At 37.4% G+C, this 17,159-nt stretch overlaps 1 protein-coding gene across 1 annotated transcript in view; it reads right to left on the bottom strand.

Moving 5' to 3' along the window:
- The window catches only part of PCLO (piccolo presynaptic cytomatrix protein), a 390,072-nt gene that overhangs the window by 116,599 nt on the left and 256,314 nt on the right, over positions 1-17,159 (bottom strand). The window contains exon 10 of the mRNA XM_059817028.1: positions 11,311-11,436. Within this exon, the coding sequence (XP_059673011.1) occupies positions 11,311-11,436 (126 nt within the window). The remainder of the gene's footprint in view (positions 1-11,310; positions 11,437-17,159) is intronic.

Here is a 17,159-nt window from a genome sequence, read left to right as displayed (position 1 = left end):
TTTAAGCTGACTTTTAAAACATTTTCTATAATAATTTACATAATATTCCTATTTTGTAATGTACTATATTGCAAAACTGATTGCAGAATTTTTTTTTTTCTTCAGGTTCCTTTACCCTTTCAATTGAATACTAAAACCACTGTCAGATCAGATTAGGTCAGAGCACAGTACAGCCTAGTTCAGCATCTCCTCTGAAAACAGTTGATAACAGATGCTTCAGAAGTTCTTTAGCAAACCTTGGAAAATTCTGCAATAACTTGATTACACTTTTTTTTTTCCTAAGTGCCTCCAGACATTCGTTGATTTAATTTAAGTAATTTAGGAAATATCTTGTTTTTCTCTATTTTCTCTCTGTGTATTACCTGATACTTATAAAAACCACAAGGTTTTATCTATGTGACCATGTCACTTTTAAAAACACTAAAGTAAAGCTCTGTGACCAAGAATTCAAAATTTTTGTCCAAGCCTTACATATTACAATGATCAAAGTCCATCTAAAAGACAGATAATGTTCTACTCTGAGGCAACTCACTTTCAGTAGTCCTTCTTTCTTCACAGTAAGTTGTTAATAATTAATAATGCTCCTTATAGTCTTGGAAGAATCAAATGTGCTTTGAAAATACTTTGAAATAACAAGCAATTAAAGAAAGTCTGCTTGCTGCAGTACCTACTTTCATTGACAGGAATATGTGCTGTTTGTAAGCCTCTTTGCTTCTGGCAAAAGTATCTTGCAAACAGCTAAGACACTGCCTCCGAGATATTCAGTGACAGCAGCTATTTGTTTACCTGACTTGCAGCAGAACAAACCCTGACTGGGGACAATTCACCTTTGGCCTTGAATCTTTGCTATGTTTTACATTAATACAGCACTCTGTGGAGTGGCAAGGCTGGCCTAATATTCCTGGACATCCAGATTTCAGGAATGGGATTGAAGGTTAAAAGTGCTACGTGTAGATGCAAAATGTTTTAATGCACTTTTTGGAATCCAAGAGCAGGGGAAATTGTCCATAAGGACATAGCTATATTTAACCTGTACTTCAAGGTGACCCTCACTTTGATTTCACTGAAATTTTTTCCCATTAAAATCACATCAAACTGTTAGTCTGCTAGTTTCAGCCCACAATAATGTGCACAATAGGAAATGGAATTATGGTGTGTTGAGCTTCCCAGTTCACTGGGAAGTCACTATCAAACACCACAGTTCAGTGGTTATGAAAAAAGACTTTTTCACACTGTAATAAGGTTTTTCTTCTTGGAATGCCCATGTATGTGAGCCCAAATATATAATGTTCCTTAAAAACAACAAACGAAAAATTATTGGTTTTAAAATAAAACCAAAATGAGATGTGCTCCAGCATACCTAATGTAGGCTCCTAGCACCTAAATTTTAGGTTGTTAGTGAGCCAGTTCACCTAAAAGAAATACCTAAGTTCCCTATACATCAATGGAGACAGGAGGGTGCTTTTGATGAGTTCCACTGGTAAGGCAAATTGGCCTCAGTTTAGGTACTGAAGGATTTACATTTGTCTGGTTTCTTTGTAAATTGGCTACAGAGAAGCCTGTCCTTGAAAACAGAAGACAAGAAACAGAGCAATACAGGCACATATTTTTGATGCTTCAAGTTGAAATTCAACTCCCTTTTAGCACCCATAGCATGTAATTGCTATGCAAAGGGGCAGACACAGTTTCTATGTGTCTCCCTGTTTCTGTTATTTGCCTGTGTATCAGTTATAACATGATCTAGAGAATGGATCTCCTAGTCTATCTCTTACAGCCCCAGACTGCCTTTGTTTGACTAAAGTTGTAGCTGTATCCCTGAACATCTTGGGCCCAGTAACTAAAACCATCTCTATAGCTGAGATTCACCTCTATGCCCAGTATGTTTTTCTGCACTCTATAGTTTTCTCTCCAGTGTTGGCCAAATCAGTGATAGGACAAGGCGTAATGGCTTTAAGCTGAAAGAGGGTAGATTTAGATTAGATATTAGGAAAGAATTCTTCGCCGTGAGGGTGGTGAGGCATTGGAACAGGTTGCCCAGAGAAATTGTGGATGCCCCAACCCTTGAAGTGCTCAAGGCCAGGTTGGACGGAGCTTTGAGCAACGTGATCTAGTGGAAGATGTCCCTGCCCATGGCAGGGGGGTTGGAACTAGACGATCTTTAGGGTCCCTTCCAACCCAAACCATTCTATGATTCTATGATAAAGGTATAACTTATACTAGTTTATGTGGTGCGTAACAGGGCTAAATGCAGGAGCGAAAAATCTATAACTTGTGTTATGCAAGAGGCCAGATCTTTACAGGTCCTTATATGAATTAATTTAATGCTTCTTTCTCATAGCTTTAAAAAACTTATGAGTGCCCCATAAGTTTTCTCTTATCTTCTGCTTTAGATTACATTAAAAACATGCTGAAATCTCAGTCTATACAGCTGCTCAAGTACTTCCTAGATCCAAATTACCTTTAATGGCTATTTTCAGTGTTGATTTTTATGCAGGAAAATTAAATATAGAGCAATTACAGTGCTAGGCAGTAACATTACAAACTCATATTTCCAGGTATAGAAGAGGTTTTCTAGTGAAGTATCCTTGCAAAATCCCAGTTGTATCATTTTGCCATCACAAGATTAAACTAAATTTCCATAAACTAGATGCCCTATATTGTGAAGCAGGGAAAAGTATTTTCTAAGTGTGTTTCAACTGCCTCAAACAGATATAATAAATAAAGTTGTGGACTGTGTTACAGTAACCAGCTCTCACAGATTACCATGTCAAATGTTCACACTGCAAGTCTTTCTTCCCCTGTTTCCTTCTGTAAGCCCCAGACAGGTGCTGAAACAATTCTAATTCCTTCTGGTGATTCTGATTTCCATTTCATATATCAGCAAATGGCCAGACTGAACTTTCAGCACAACTCCCTCCCTACCATATTAAGAACAGGACTGAGACCACTATCAGTGGGATTGCATATGAAACGGCTAAACCAGTGTGAGAAAGCTTTCTTCCTTCATTGCTTCATTCTAACAGCTACAAGGTTAACTATAACGTGTAACATGTAAGTGATACACTTTGTTGGGGTGTCCTCTGCACTACATTTTCAGAATAGACTTTACTTTCTAAAAAAAATAATTTCTAAATATTTTAAAGTCATTTTCTTATATGCTAAATGCCCACAGCCACACTTAGCAAGAACAACATTGCACTTTTATTAAGTATTACTTATTTGAAAGAGGTATAAAGCAGAACAAAATACACGGATGAGAGGAGCACAACTGCGCAAGTGAAGATTTACAGCTGATAGGAGTCATTTAGGGGTTTGTTTAGATTAAATCCTTTCTAAAGAGCTTTAGAGCAAAGCTTTCAACCGAGCTATGGCATTGCCTGTTATTTTGTGCACACTTCCTTTGATAAAGTCAGTTTCTGCTGGGACAGATGAACCTGAGCCTGTAGTGCAGGGGATATGTTGAGAGCAAGCTCTCCTCTCTCCTAACCCCACAGAATAAGCATGGACAGCACAATAAATCACTAAGACTAATGCTCAGAGAACAGAATAAAGTTAAGTCTTTGTTTTCTCCAAAGCAGTAATAAATTAAAGCAGTCAAACTGCAAAATGGAAGTGCAGGATGGGAAGACTATTTCTGTTCATTTAAGACTTGACCCAAATTTTTTTGAGAATTTTTCCTTCTCTTCTTGTGTCCTTTTAAATTCTTTTCATCATTTTCCAGCTTCATGATGCTATCTACTTTCTGCCAGGAGTGTAATTACTACAGGGACTCAAGAAGGGATGCTGGCTCTTCACTGTCCCTAGCTCCTTCGGGACTGGAAAAATCTCTTTTCACTTTGATGCCCCGATCAATGTTTCTAATTTTATCGCTAAACAGCAAGAAGCATTCACTACAGGCTTATAAAACTCAGGAAAATCTGGTGCCTATTGCACTTCTCACTGACAGATGACCAAGATCAGTCAGTGGTACACTTGAGTCCATGTATAACTCAGGGATAAGAGGGAAGTGTGGCTAGAGGAGTAGGGGGAAGGATAACAACTTACTGCTTCTGTCTGGTTTTCCAACTATTTAGGTGCTCATAACCATTCCAGATACATTCCATTTTCCAAGCAACATCCAAAGCATGTCTATGATATGTGTGGAATAATTGCTGGAGGTAACTTAGGAATTAAATTTATATTAAAGGTGCAGCATTGAAGAAATCTTCAGGGTGGAGTGTGGTGAATATGCAAGGAATCCATCCCACAGAAGTTCCCTAGGCAACCTTAGATGTTGGCAACACCAGGAGAGCCTGGTGCGCTGAATCTAAGAGAAACTGCATGGAGGGTGGAGCGGAGTGAAGACACCGTGGCCAGGCTCTGTGATAAGATGGGAACTGGAAGGTACTATGGAGCAGACAAGCTGCATATTTACTACCCTGAGCTGCATATTTACCACCCTGAGCCAACAGTCTGTCATTTTTTGACAAAATACTATCCTTTGGGTGAACTTTGCTCATTATAATACCAAAAAATGCACCTCCAGCCCAAAGCTACCCACCTCCAAGGTGCGACCACCCCTCACTGAGCTTGCGCTCTGGACTTTTTCTTAGTCTATACCTTTACAAGCAGAACAAGAACCTTTTACACCAATTACAATAGAGGTATGTATGACTAGAGTCACTCAAGCTCCACCTGTAAGGACAAATAATATAAACATGGCTTAAGAGAGGAGGGATGCCAGGGAAGATACCATCGCAGACCACCTTTGACACCTGGGATCAGTCCACCAGCTGAGCCTCTCTTCCTCCCCACAGGGACGCCTTTGGGTAAGATTCAAACACTTGGTTATACCGAGTGCTTCCCCAGGAAACTTAGAAATCTCTATAGAGTTGCTTTATAACTTAATGCATTTGTAGCCAGGCTATATTACTCACATTCTTGGTATTTGTACATGCTTTGCAGGCAGTAATTTTATCATGGGCAATCCAAAAGAACTTGTGTATCTGTTGCTTCAATAAACTGCACTATTCACTAATCTAGCAATGAGAGTTCTCGTTGAACACCACCAAATCCCTTAAGTGTGGCCGTGCTAGTTCATGGAACGCGACTAGACTGAAAGTGTATGGTGTTACGAGTGCATCTGTAATTGTGAGAGTTCAATACATTGAACGCGACCGGACTTGTAACACAGAAAAATTGGGCGTCACTCAGAATCTAAGCCCAGCCGCCCCCAGTCCCTCTGGTATCTGAGGACAAGCTGGAACGCAAGGGGGTTTATTTTCTGCCAAATTGCCTTGCCATTTAATGCCACAGATATGACAAGAGGTAGTTTTGATAAGATGGACAGCCATTACACATGGTATTGCCTTTGCAAAAGACTTCCTGAAACTGGGTCTGGTCTTGTTATTCAGCACTTGGTGCTATCCAAACTGGCCCAAAAGTGCTTCAAACAAGCTGCAGAAACATTGTTCCTAACACTTTCTTTCTGCTCCTTTCATGGACTAGTCAATAATCCAGTTGCATGCCCCACTGTTCTTCTGAGAGGACTTAAATCATGTGTTTCCAATGCCAGCAAATAATATGCTTTAAGGTGACACGGACTTAAAAACTGGAAAAGTTATGATTGAAAACTTATGATCTGAAAACACATAAAGGGAACATCCCTGAGGCATGGCTGAGGTGAAACAGCTTCTGGAAACTGGCCAGTTGGCACTTTTACCTGAAGGATTAAGAAAGCTGCTTGTATTCAAAGATGTTATTGCCCAGAACCCAGGAAATACTTTGCAGATTAAACAGTGATGCTACTATTCCAGCAGCCTCTATCCAACATTGCTTATGCCCAGATTCATCTTACTTACGCTAGACAACCAAAGTACAGTTAATCATCTCCCCAGATTGGCCATCTCCTCCCTAGTCTGCTCATTAGCCTTATTTACATTCCCTTCAGAGGAAGCATTGTGGGTACTATAAATACTCAAGATATTTTCCTCCAGCTAATGCCAACTGCATGTCCTGGAAATAATGAAGAGCTGTGGTAATGACACTTGGACCTGTATAGATGAGGGTCCCAGTGAGCCCTGGGTTTTAATTCTCTGCCTTCAAAGAACTCTCTCAGTATACATTCTTCTGTTGTGAAGCCTGAGGCTAGGGCATGTTTGAAGTGGGCTACTTCAGAAGCTAAAGTCCACACCACGTGTGAGAGCTGTAGAGCATTCTGGTTAAGGCAAACTTCTGACAGGGTGTCCTGGGTCTGCCTCCTTCTTTAGAGAACTGAAGGTGGCGAGCTTGGCTGCTCCCTGAAGTCCATGGAGGTGATCCAAATTGGTCTTTGCTCCTTTCTCCTATCACATTCTGGTTTAGGAGGAAAACATTTCCCACTGGTTTAGGTGTGGCCCTCTTTTGCCACTCACAGCATGATGTTTTGGTACGCACTGTTCATCTCACATGTCAGTCCTGGTGTGGAAAGCTGTATGGTGTCAAGCAGTGAACAACACCTTTCTCCCCATATTGGCTTAATATCTGTGAGGAAGTGTTCTCTTTACACCATGACCATGGTCCATGGCTTCATGAGATAATAAGCTGTGCCATCTCATGACAGTCCAAGGGAAGGCTCTTAGTTTCAATCTGAGAAATGATTCTAATGTTTCTTTGGTCTCATATTAGGGCATTAGAGAGGGAGCGAGCTGTGCACTGAAGGTCTTCTTACAAAAGGAAATTGTGACACTTGAATATGTAAGAATATGTAAGACTTTCTATAGAAGAGGGAAAAGAAGAGTGAATAAATAGGGATAAGAGGAATGGGGAGACTTCAGTTTTATTTCCTGAAGGCATCTTAAAGTTGTGAGATTGCACAGTTTTCTAAAGATGAAAGAGAGCTCTAACATTCCCAATAAAGACCCACTCATTCAAAATACTGTCCTGAGGGGAACCAGCCATGTGGTCTGGAGAAATTCCAGCACAATTAAAGGCAACCAACAATTTGGAAAACTGTCCATCTGCATCTTAGCAGTTGAATCCAAGTCTAAAAGATACTGAGTACATTTAAGACCTCATCGTCAATCTTCAGACTTCAACACTGAGGACATTGGATGTTCTTTTACCTACTCTTGGTACCTGCCATCAGGCTGCAGGTGGCTCTTCTTAAAAGGACCTTCATGGTGTTTTGAGGAGCAATGTTTCTTGCATCCTAAAGGGAGTAGTTATTCATCTAGACCAAAACAAGTGCCTAAGGATTGGATTGAGGGGCAGGTCACCATAAACTACCACAGAACTCTCAAATGGCAGTGCATTTTCTCTTCTCTGACCTACCTAACAGCTTTAACAGGGTGACATTATCTTTCATTGTCCGTATGTACCTCAGGCATTTTTTCTTAAAATATTATTGGACCAGCTTCATGATGGGGAAGCTTAAAATAACCCTGTATGATGAACATTTTTATTAAATTATAAAATTCAAAATTCAACTGATTTGAATTGAATAGCATGTCTCTATCCTAGCATGGACTGTTTATATACTAAAATTCTACAGTGAAGGTCTGTGACTCATAAGGTAGGTGGCCTCCTATGTTATGCTAGAAATGTTACATTGTTATATTTGCTATAAAATAGAAACTGGGGGTGCTATTTCAGTATTTTTAATAATAAAGAGTTTTTGCCTTCACTATATATGATTTTCCTATTTCTAAGTTTGGGAAGATATTACTTAAATGAGACATACATATTAAAAATAAACATGCACCCATAAAGCCTCGGACAAGTTAACCAAAATCTGTTCAGTGTCATGGTTGCTGTTGAGTGGAGTGTCAGCAAAGGTAGTAAGAAAGATCACCACAAATCAAGTTCACCATTAGCTTTTAGACCATGCAGGCTCCCCAGAATTGTCACGAGACTGGGAAGTCAGGGAATCTCTTCATCCTGGTGATTGTCAGCTGGCCTAAGCATTGCAACACAGTATGCCTGGCTGATTGAAAACTTGGAACAAAGACACCCATGGTTCACTAGTTCCCAGGATCTCCAGTCAGCCTGCCAAAATGGTCCAATGAGAAAACCTGAATGCTGAGGGCTTCCAGCAAATTTGTAACAATTGGTAACACATTAATATTTTATTTCTGCTCTTTACTCTAGGTTCTTCTCTTTCTGAAAAATGCTGGCAGTATAAAATGCCATTCACTCAGTCGATTTACCAGGTGGAATATAACTGAACTGTTTCTGTCAACACAAGAGGGAGCACAGACACATCAATCAAATTGACACAGTCCCTGCACTTGATGAGCTCAGTGGAATGAGTCTTCCACCTCCAGTTTTTGTAACACCAATGAGTGACGAATCAGAGATATTTTTGACATCTGAAAGCAATTCAAGGTGAGAGAAGCAAAGACTGGTATTTGCTAGTCAGAACTATAAATAAACTTTTTAGCACTAAGACTCCTCCAAAGCTATTTAAATAGGCTAAAATTTTATGGATTGCTATTCCCTAAGGAAAGGAATGCTATCTGTATTTTAAAGTGTGTCATTTCTTCATAGATGCAGTCATGCAGACAGCAGGTAGAACTTTGCCTTCCTTCATAACCACAGAAGATCTATGCTTGATCCTTATGCTATTGATTGGAATTTCAGACCTGACCCAGTCTTTTCTGGTTTTAGAATTAGAGGAATTAATTAAGTGGATGAATCATGTTCTTAGAAAGGCTAATGAGTCAAGATATTAGCTTGTAATGACATCAGTATATCTTTAGGTGATCACTAGGTATATACTCTAATTTGAAGTCATAGCATTGCAGCAGAAAAATTGACTCATGATTACTACACAAATAATTAATATGTAATTGTCATTTACAAATAATGACATAGAAAGTTTTCTGTATGTGATGTGAGAGACAGCAAAGAACTTGAAAAAGAAATGAAGGCTAGCCTCTATTTTCAGACACAACAATATCAGCAATATGGGTAACATTAGTAGTTTGGCTGGATTTACACAGATCAATATGAGAATGATTGAAGAACTCAATGGATTTTAGCACTTCTGAAGAGTAGAGATTAAAAGTGCATCAGCCTTATTTCCACTAAAACAAAGAAACAAAACTAACAGTGAAGTAGCCAAATATTCTTTGTTGATCTATGATAGCCATCTAAAATAACATAAAAAGTAAACTAGATAGATATAAAGGCAAGATTTAAAAGGTAAATGACAGTAAGGGGAAGTGTTTGTCTTGTATGCTATAGCAATGGCACATTCTGCAGAAAACATTTTTTCTCTCTGACAGAACATTTAACACATCAATAGCAAAACATATCCTGGGACATTGTGTGGACAAAATCTACAGATTACGTATAGTGATTTTAATGGAGTTGATTTATGCCAACATACCCAAGTCTAGGATACTTTTGTAAAGGTCAGATCAGAAACATGATTGATCATATGATGGGAGAATGAAACAAAGGAATAAATATTTTACTATCCTGCTCATCTTTCTATAGAATATGAATAAACCTTCAAAATACATTATATGAACAGACAGAAAAGCAAACTGCCATGTCTGAACTTCTCCTGTAGTTATTGTAAATCCAAGATGTTCTTTAGCACTGCTAAAATATACCTATATGGTGAGTGAAGAACTTCTTTAAACCTCAATTTCCAGAAAAGTTCCTGACAAGAGAAACAAAAAGACTGGAGATAATTCCAAGCAGCAATTGCTCATCCTCTTTCTTGAAAAATCCAGTCTCGGGGAAATATTGAATAACCACATTCTCCTCTTTACCTGCTTGGTACTGAAACAATGCCTGCATGATCTAGCACAGCTATGAACAACGTAGTCTCTTGTATAGATGCAGCCAAAACAAATACTCGCTTCAAAACACAATAAATTAAGGTCAATTCTCTTATCATCTGTGTGCAATAAATAACACTATTCTGTCATTTGATGAGTGAGATACTACCCATTAAATATGAATGGCAGAATCAACTCTATAGGGAAAAAAGGAAGATATTTTTGTTGATACATCATTTCTTCACTAAAAATTTAAATTGACATGGACATCAGTGTATGTGCAACTTTTTTATGTATATCTTTAAAATATTGGCAAAGAAACCACCAAGGATGTGAAAAGCAGCAGGGAAAACATGAATGCAGGTGACACTGCTTTGTAATACCCACAACATATTTAAACTATTCTTTGTGAATACATTATTTAAGCAATTTACTCAGCTTTTCTATCTGCAAAGTACTTTTGATTTAGTTGTGACTTCTGTTGCATGTTTATTATTCAGAAAACTTATGTGAATTGAATTCTGCCTGGAAGAACTAGTCTTCCTGCTTGTCTTCTTTTTTTTTTTTTTTTTTTTTTTTTTTTTCCTTCCTCTGGATATCTGCTTTTATTAGAGAAATAGAGAAATAAAAGTAATTAGTTGAATTAATTAGAAACAAATGTGTTACGTTTTTGTCCATGGATAAATTGGCATACAGATATTCATAAGCAGAAAAGGAAATAGAAAATAGTTATACAGAGAAGGGACCATTTATGTCATTATGCATAGAAATAAATTGTTATTAGACAGAATTATCACATCTGTAATAATCCTAGAAAATTTAATTATAACTAAGTCAAATTTATTTCACCTAACTTTAGTTGCCTAAGGCATGATGTACAGTATAGTGCAGTCTTCTTAAAGTCAATTAAATGAGGAAGACACTCCCAGTTCTTGAAACAGAGATCTACGTTAGATGAAATCAATTGCCCATCTGTAGATGTTTCTTTTTCTCTTTTAGCTGTTGAGCCAGGTTGGATGACTACCTTAAATTGGAAAACTAAAATTAGATCAGATAAATTCAGTCAAGACTGACTTTAGGGAATTTCAAAAACCGTTAGTGCATGTAACTGAAAGAGAACTGGTTCTGTGATCCATTTTACCTGTGCAACTAAGAAATGTAAGAAATCCCAAACCTAGGTACCTAGATATCAAGCCAGGTTAAAGATCTTCAAAATAGCACATCCATGATATACGCTGATGATATACAACCATGATATACAGTTGGACTCTAGCCATATTGTCTTACCCCCAGTACACACAACATGTTGGCATATATTACTGAAGACATGCTATAATACTGCTCATCATGACAATTCTTTTTGGCTATAGAAGTCATACAATGACCTTCTATTAGTCCTTTTCTGCCTTAAGACTCATGGAGGTTTAGAGGGGCTCCCAGATGCCCCTCACTCCTTGCACAAGATTATACCTGTTGTGCAAGGGAAAATGTATATTACAAATAATTCTACTGAACTCCCAACTCTCCCATGGTTCTGTTTTTGATAATGCATTTATCTTACCCTCTATCAGCTTCCCCGTCTGCTCTGCGTTGCCACCGGGCAAGATCTTGGCAATGTAAGCTCCAGTTTCCCCACTGCTTCCTGGAATTTCTTTCCCACCTACAACTCGGATTCCCAGTCCGTTGCCTGTGATTAAAAGAAAGAGAAAACTTTAAACAAAGACAAAGCAATGAATAATTCACTGGAAAGAAAGGAAGAGACCAACCCATCAGAGGTTAATGAAGGATGTCACCAATAACTTCTGGGTACGGTTGGAAGATTAAGGTTAACAGCAGTCCCATCTGCCACTTTCCCAAAGACTTAACTTTGGGTGGAAGCACTTCAGCATAGGAAAAGATCTTGAGTAACTAACTACTGTATGAAAGACATCATGCAAATAACTATCTCCCTAAAAATTACATTGAAGCCAATCCTACCTTCTTCTGACAGCCTTACTATACTGCAAAGGGACTATTTGCATGGCAAACCTATTTCAAGCAAACCATAATTTGGAGGATAAATTAAATTGCATCAAATTGCTAGAAATCCCTCTGAAGTGCAGATTCAAAGGATAGCTTTATCATATGCTTAAAACATGCACACAATTTAGGTGAAAAATTATAGTAGCTGAACTTTTAGAATCACATAAATATGGAGACAGACAGAGATCACTGAGCTCCAGCAGCAAAGCATGTACATTTACATGAACCTGTATTTGGCAGATGCTATTATTTTTCTTAAATACTTGCTTTTAATTGGCATCTTTTACATCAAAGGCTGTACAAATTATCAGAATGGAAAAAGCCTACAATCGATCTGCGTAAAGCATCATCAAACCTAACATATTTTCTCCCTTTTTTAAAAATTACAAAGATGAAAACATTTTGATGACTCTGATTATTTTAGCTGGAGAGAAGCCGATCACTAATCTCCCTTATGTATAGAACAATGACAGTGAAAACAAAAGCTTAAAAAATAGACTCATAAAGCTAATCTTATGCACTGCCAATTTTTCATGCTGTCTTGCTTTTTTTAAAAAATAATACTTCCCATACAAGGAAAACAAATTCCTTCTTTGAAGAAAACAGAAAATTTCTTCTGAGATTATTCACACTTTGATCTGGGAATGTAAAGGCTGATTTTCCCACCTTTATTGTAATGGCTAAATAATTAATTTTCAATTTATTAATTTAATAAGCCAAACCTGCTGAGTGATTAGACTAATCAGCTACAGGAAGCTCACCGCACAATCTCTTTGCAAAGCTTTTTCTTTTTAGATTAATGTTTTTTCCTCATAATGCTATTAGTGTCTGATAAGTCAGCCCTGAGTTTGTTTTAGAAGAAAGATAGCCACATTGAGTTTCTGGCCAAAGAAGTTTCCACTAGTTTTTCTATACCTGTTTAGCGAAATCTATGTCCTTTGTGCCTCAGATTTCCTCATAATTGCATATTAGACATTTCCCAAATAAGCATTTTCTTTTCTTTTGGAAGATGCCTGGTGTTCAGATACCCGCATGGATCCTGTACAGCACAATATAAAGGTAAGGAAGGCCACAGTAGACTCATGACTCAAGGGGTTTAGCAGGATTTATTTAACATGGAACCAGCTCATTCCACCACTGCAAGCCTATAACAAGATGGTGTATCCTTCTAATATACTGATAAAACATGTGGAAAACTAATGGTGAGGAATTAAAAGGAAATACATGAGGAGTGTTCTTACAGCTACGGCATTGTAATTAGTGTACATAGGTACATTTAATGCACTGAGATGAATGGACTGCTGTAGAAATCAAGCAGTATGCATTGCTGCAGCATACAAGAAATTCAGCCACACAACTAGTCGTGGGGGCTGGTGGCACCTCAATGATGGGTACATATCAGGCTTGGGGAGGTGGTATACTTCCATTAGATCTATGTTTTGTGACCTAACAACACAATTTGGGTGGGAATTCAGTGACAGGATGACCAGTGGTAATGTGCTAACAGTACACAGAACTTTTAGTGAATGATTTCAGTGTGGGCTGATGGCCAAGGATGAGTTTCAGAGGTAAATAACCTGAAAATAAGCCATGATATGGCTGAGGGCTAGTGTATGATAAATGGTATGATAGACCTTGAGTTCTTACAAAGGATGACCAAGACTGTCCGCCGACCAGATCTTTTACTGTTTATCCACCATGGTGCATAACAGGAGAAATTGATTTTGGTATGGTACTACTGGGAGTTCAGGTAGGAGTTTTGCACGCATACGTTGAACATAATTCACCTCTAGATTATATTTATATCCAACTTTGAGATAAAGTTCAGATCGGTCATATAAACCCAGTTCAGAGTCTGTATTTTTGTTTTACCTATGTGGTGGTATTTAGTCTTGATACTTTCAGAATAGATAAAAGAATTACGGAATATGTAAACTCAACCCTATGAACATGAACATGAACAATAACTCTGTAAGTTACAACTGTACAAAGATTTGATATGGCAAGAATGTCCTCTCAAGTTTACTTTGTTTTTTGTCCAGTGCAACTTTGTCAGTTCAAAAACCCACTCTGAAATGCTGGGCATGTCTAAGTATCTTCAGTAGGAGTTGTGAATACTCAGATGATAGCATGAAATTTGCTAGTGAGTTCCTTGAAAATTTTGCTAAAAATTTTAGCCAGTTTGGCCCCTCTACACATTTGTCTTCATTTTGTAATTTGAAGACCTGAGCACCATCTTTAAGAAAGTCAGCTTCTTGTAAGACTTCACACCTGAGAATGTAAAGTAATGCTAATATAATGTAAAAGACTGTAAATCTTTCTATGCCTCTTTTTGGACCTGACAAGTGAGCAGTTGACTCTTTCTCTTTTAACAGCAAATCAAGAATTGGAAAAGAAAAGTATTTCAGCTTGAGAGGGATCCTCTAAAATAAAAATGTAGAGGGACCTATATAATCAACATAAAACAACACCACCTAAATATCCAAGCTAATTACAGGTATGGGAAATATAATTAAATTTCTGCTACAAGATATAGTCATCATGGTAGTTAATATTCCATTAAATATAAACTTGGTATGAATGATAATTGATTAACTAAACATATTGCTGTTTGGCTGGTTTCTAACACAAATGATCTGATACACAGAAAGGATGCTGTGTTTTAAACGATAGCTACACCAGCACTCTGGGACCGTGCTATGGGAAATTCTAAGATTATTTTTGTTGAGGAGGTAATTTTTCAGTGTAATTGGAACAAACTGCATAGTTATTTTAAATTAATTAACTTATTTCAGTGCAGAATTGAAACTTAGTGCTGGTAAAGTTTATTTTTCCTGACTTGATAGGGAAAGCAAACCCACCATTCCAAGGATAGGTCCAAATGTCCTTTACAAAAGTTGAAAAATACAGTCTTTAAAAAGATAAGCACCTCATTGCATAAAGCGATTGCGTACCCCTACAAAAAGGATTTAAACATTAGGCCATCCTTAGGACTTAGAAATTCATGTGGGATGCTCTGCATGGTTATCAGAGGACTTCTGATCAAACACTATTGAGAGACTCATTCACGTGTTACAGGTCTGAGGCTCACAACTGGGAACTATTAAGTTCAGCAAATCCAATAAACAACTATTCTTAGTGTACAACACACACAAACAAGCACACAGTAACTTACTCTTAACCTACACAGTCCACATAAGGACTTTTCAACTTATCGGTAGGACTAGATGCTTTTCATCACATAGGGGAGTAACTCCACAGGGTCAGATTTTTCTCATGACACACTATACTAGTATCTCTACCTCTGGTAGCTTAATTGAAACAGAATGGCAGAGAGGTGGTTTGTCATATAAATGGATGTACAAGACACTTGATTTCAGAGGCAATTCTATGGATACCTTTGCTAGATAACTTTGAAAATCATGGCTGATGTATTGGTTCTGATTTTGCAAATCTAAGGTGTTTGTTCATATTACTGGTAATAAAATAAACTCTTTTCTATGCTAATATATAAAGATTTTTATTCCTAGAAACTTTGAAAAGGCTTGTGATTTTATATTCGCAGGTTTTAGAGTCAAATTTGTGACTGACATTATGTATTAAGCAGGAGCACACTTGCTAAGCGACAACCACGGGGCAGGGGGCTGGGGCTGTGTGTGTGTGTTTGCACATGTTCTTGTTGCTGCACAAATCAGGGGGTATTTCATTTAATTTGATCTGTTTGCACTAAAATAGAAAATCGTATTTCATCATCACCATGATGATGATGATGGTGATGATGATGATGATGATGATGATTATTATTATTATTATTATTATTATCATTATTATTATTTTGCAAAAAACGTTACTAGAAGAAATATTTTAACTTAAATTACAAAACATTCAATTCCTGGCAGTCAGAATGAATGAGTTACTTTTTGCCCAATTAGCTTTAAGTGCTCTGTTCTGGCTGACAAAGAAATATTGCTTTGATGTTGCTGTATTTTCTCATATAAAGGTGGGATTTCAAACCTGTTTATACTGCAGCTATTGAAAATATTGAGTTTACTACTTCTCTTTGCAATGACATTGCCCAATTTATCACCTTGAATGCAAATAGCTTAAAAATATCATCAGTCATATGCTTTCTCAGATCTCTTTTTCCCTTTTTTTTATTTTTTTTTAAATGTTTGAGTCTTAATTTCCACCTCTCAGACTATTTTGATATAACCAGACATTCACCTTTCAATTTTAGATTCTCAGTTTAATGAACTACTGTTTTCTTCTTGAGAAGACACAGGACCAGTTGACCATCAGAAAGCAAATCACCATGCTTTGAATGAGAGAAGACAACTTTCTGAACTCTGAATACTGATTTCTATGGAAAATATCTTCAGGAAAACATCTCTTCAAAGGGAATTTTACACATTTAAGATCCAATCCTTTGTAGGATGCTTCAAAGCTAGAAGACTGCTAATTAATTGCAACTGTTTTTACTGATCTCCCAAGGCTGTGATCCTACTCTGCTACTTAATTTTAACTAAAGCCTTAAGATGAGCACGTGAAGCAAAAAAAGCCCTCCAAAACCCCCCAAACCCAAGAAGCCCAACGGTAAATGCTAAACAAGATAGATCATGCAACTAAATTGTTTTATACTTTGATAAACAAACAAATATGGATACTAAATCATTACAGTTAGCTTGTGATTTATATAGCTGGAAATACAAACTTAGAAGCTTTAATGAAGATTTCAAGTGTCTAATAAATGGAGAGTTACTCTTGAGAGAAATCCATACTTACAGAAAAATACTAATAAAATTGAATGGCCAATAGCTTTTTTGCTTTTTGGCAATTAACCTACTTTGTGACTTTCAAAAAGACACTTCACTTGTCATTTCATCTCCTTCCAGACATCACAGACTGTTTCAGTGATGCATATTCATTATATATATACACATATATATATTTAAAAAAATGTATATTTGAGTAGTAACCAACAACTTGACACTAATAAATTCCGTCACTGGTGACCTGGAAAGCATCTCTGCAAAAGTATTTTAAAAATTCATCAGTCTCTTCTCCTTAATTCCACCATTAGGTACTTTGTGTCCAATTAGACTTACTTATTCTGAACCTGTGTAGCTCAATGTATCTCAGACCACTATGAAATCGTATCCCCTTGTATATTTTGTTGAGTCACAGTAGCAATGCAGCAGAAAGACTAGAAACATGACTCAGTTGATACACAATAATTTATTTTGCTGAAGTAGGCTGACCATAACCTGAGCGCTGCAATTCCAATTTGGTCATTTTTCTCCATTATGGAGATAACAAAGATCAGATTGCTGCCGATCTGTTGCTGTTGCTCTGGTCCCAGGGAAGTTCATGAAATCTTACCATCTTTTT

The sequence above is a fragment of the Gavia stellata genome, chromosome 4 (genome assembly GCF_030936135.1).
Source record: "Gavia stellata isolate bGavSte3 chromosome 4, bGavSte3.hap2, whole genome shotgun sequence".
Classification (NCBI taxonomy): domain Eukaryota; kingdom Metazoa; phylum Chordata; class Aves; order Gaviiformes; family Gaviidae; genus Gavia; species Gavia stellata.
The sequence above is the reverse complement of the archived record's forward strand: the minus strand, read 5'-3'. Positions and strand labels throughout refer to the sequence as shown.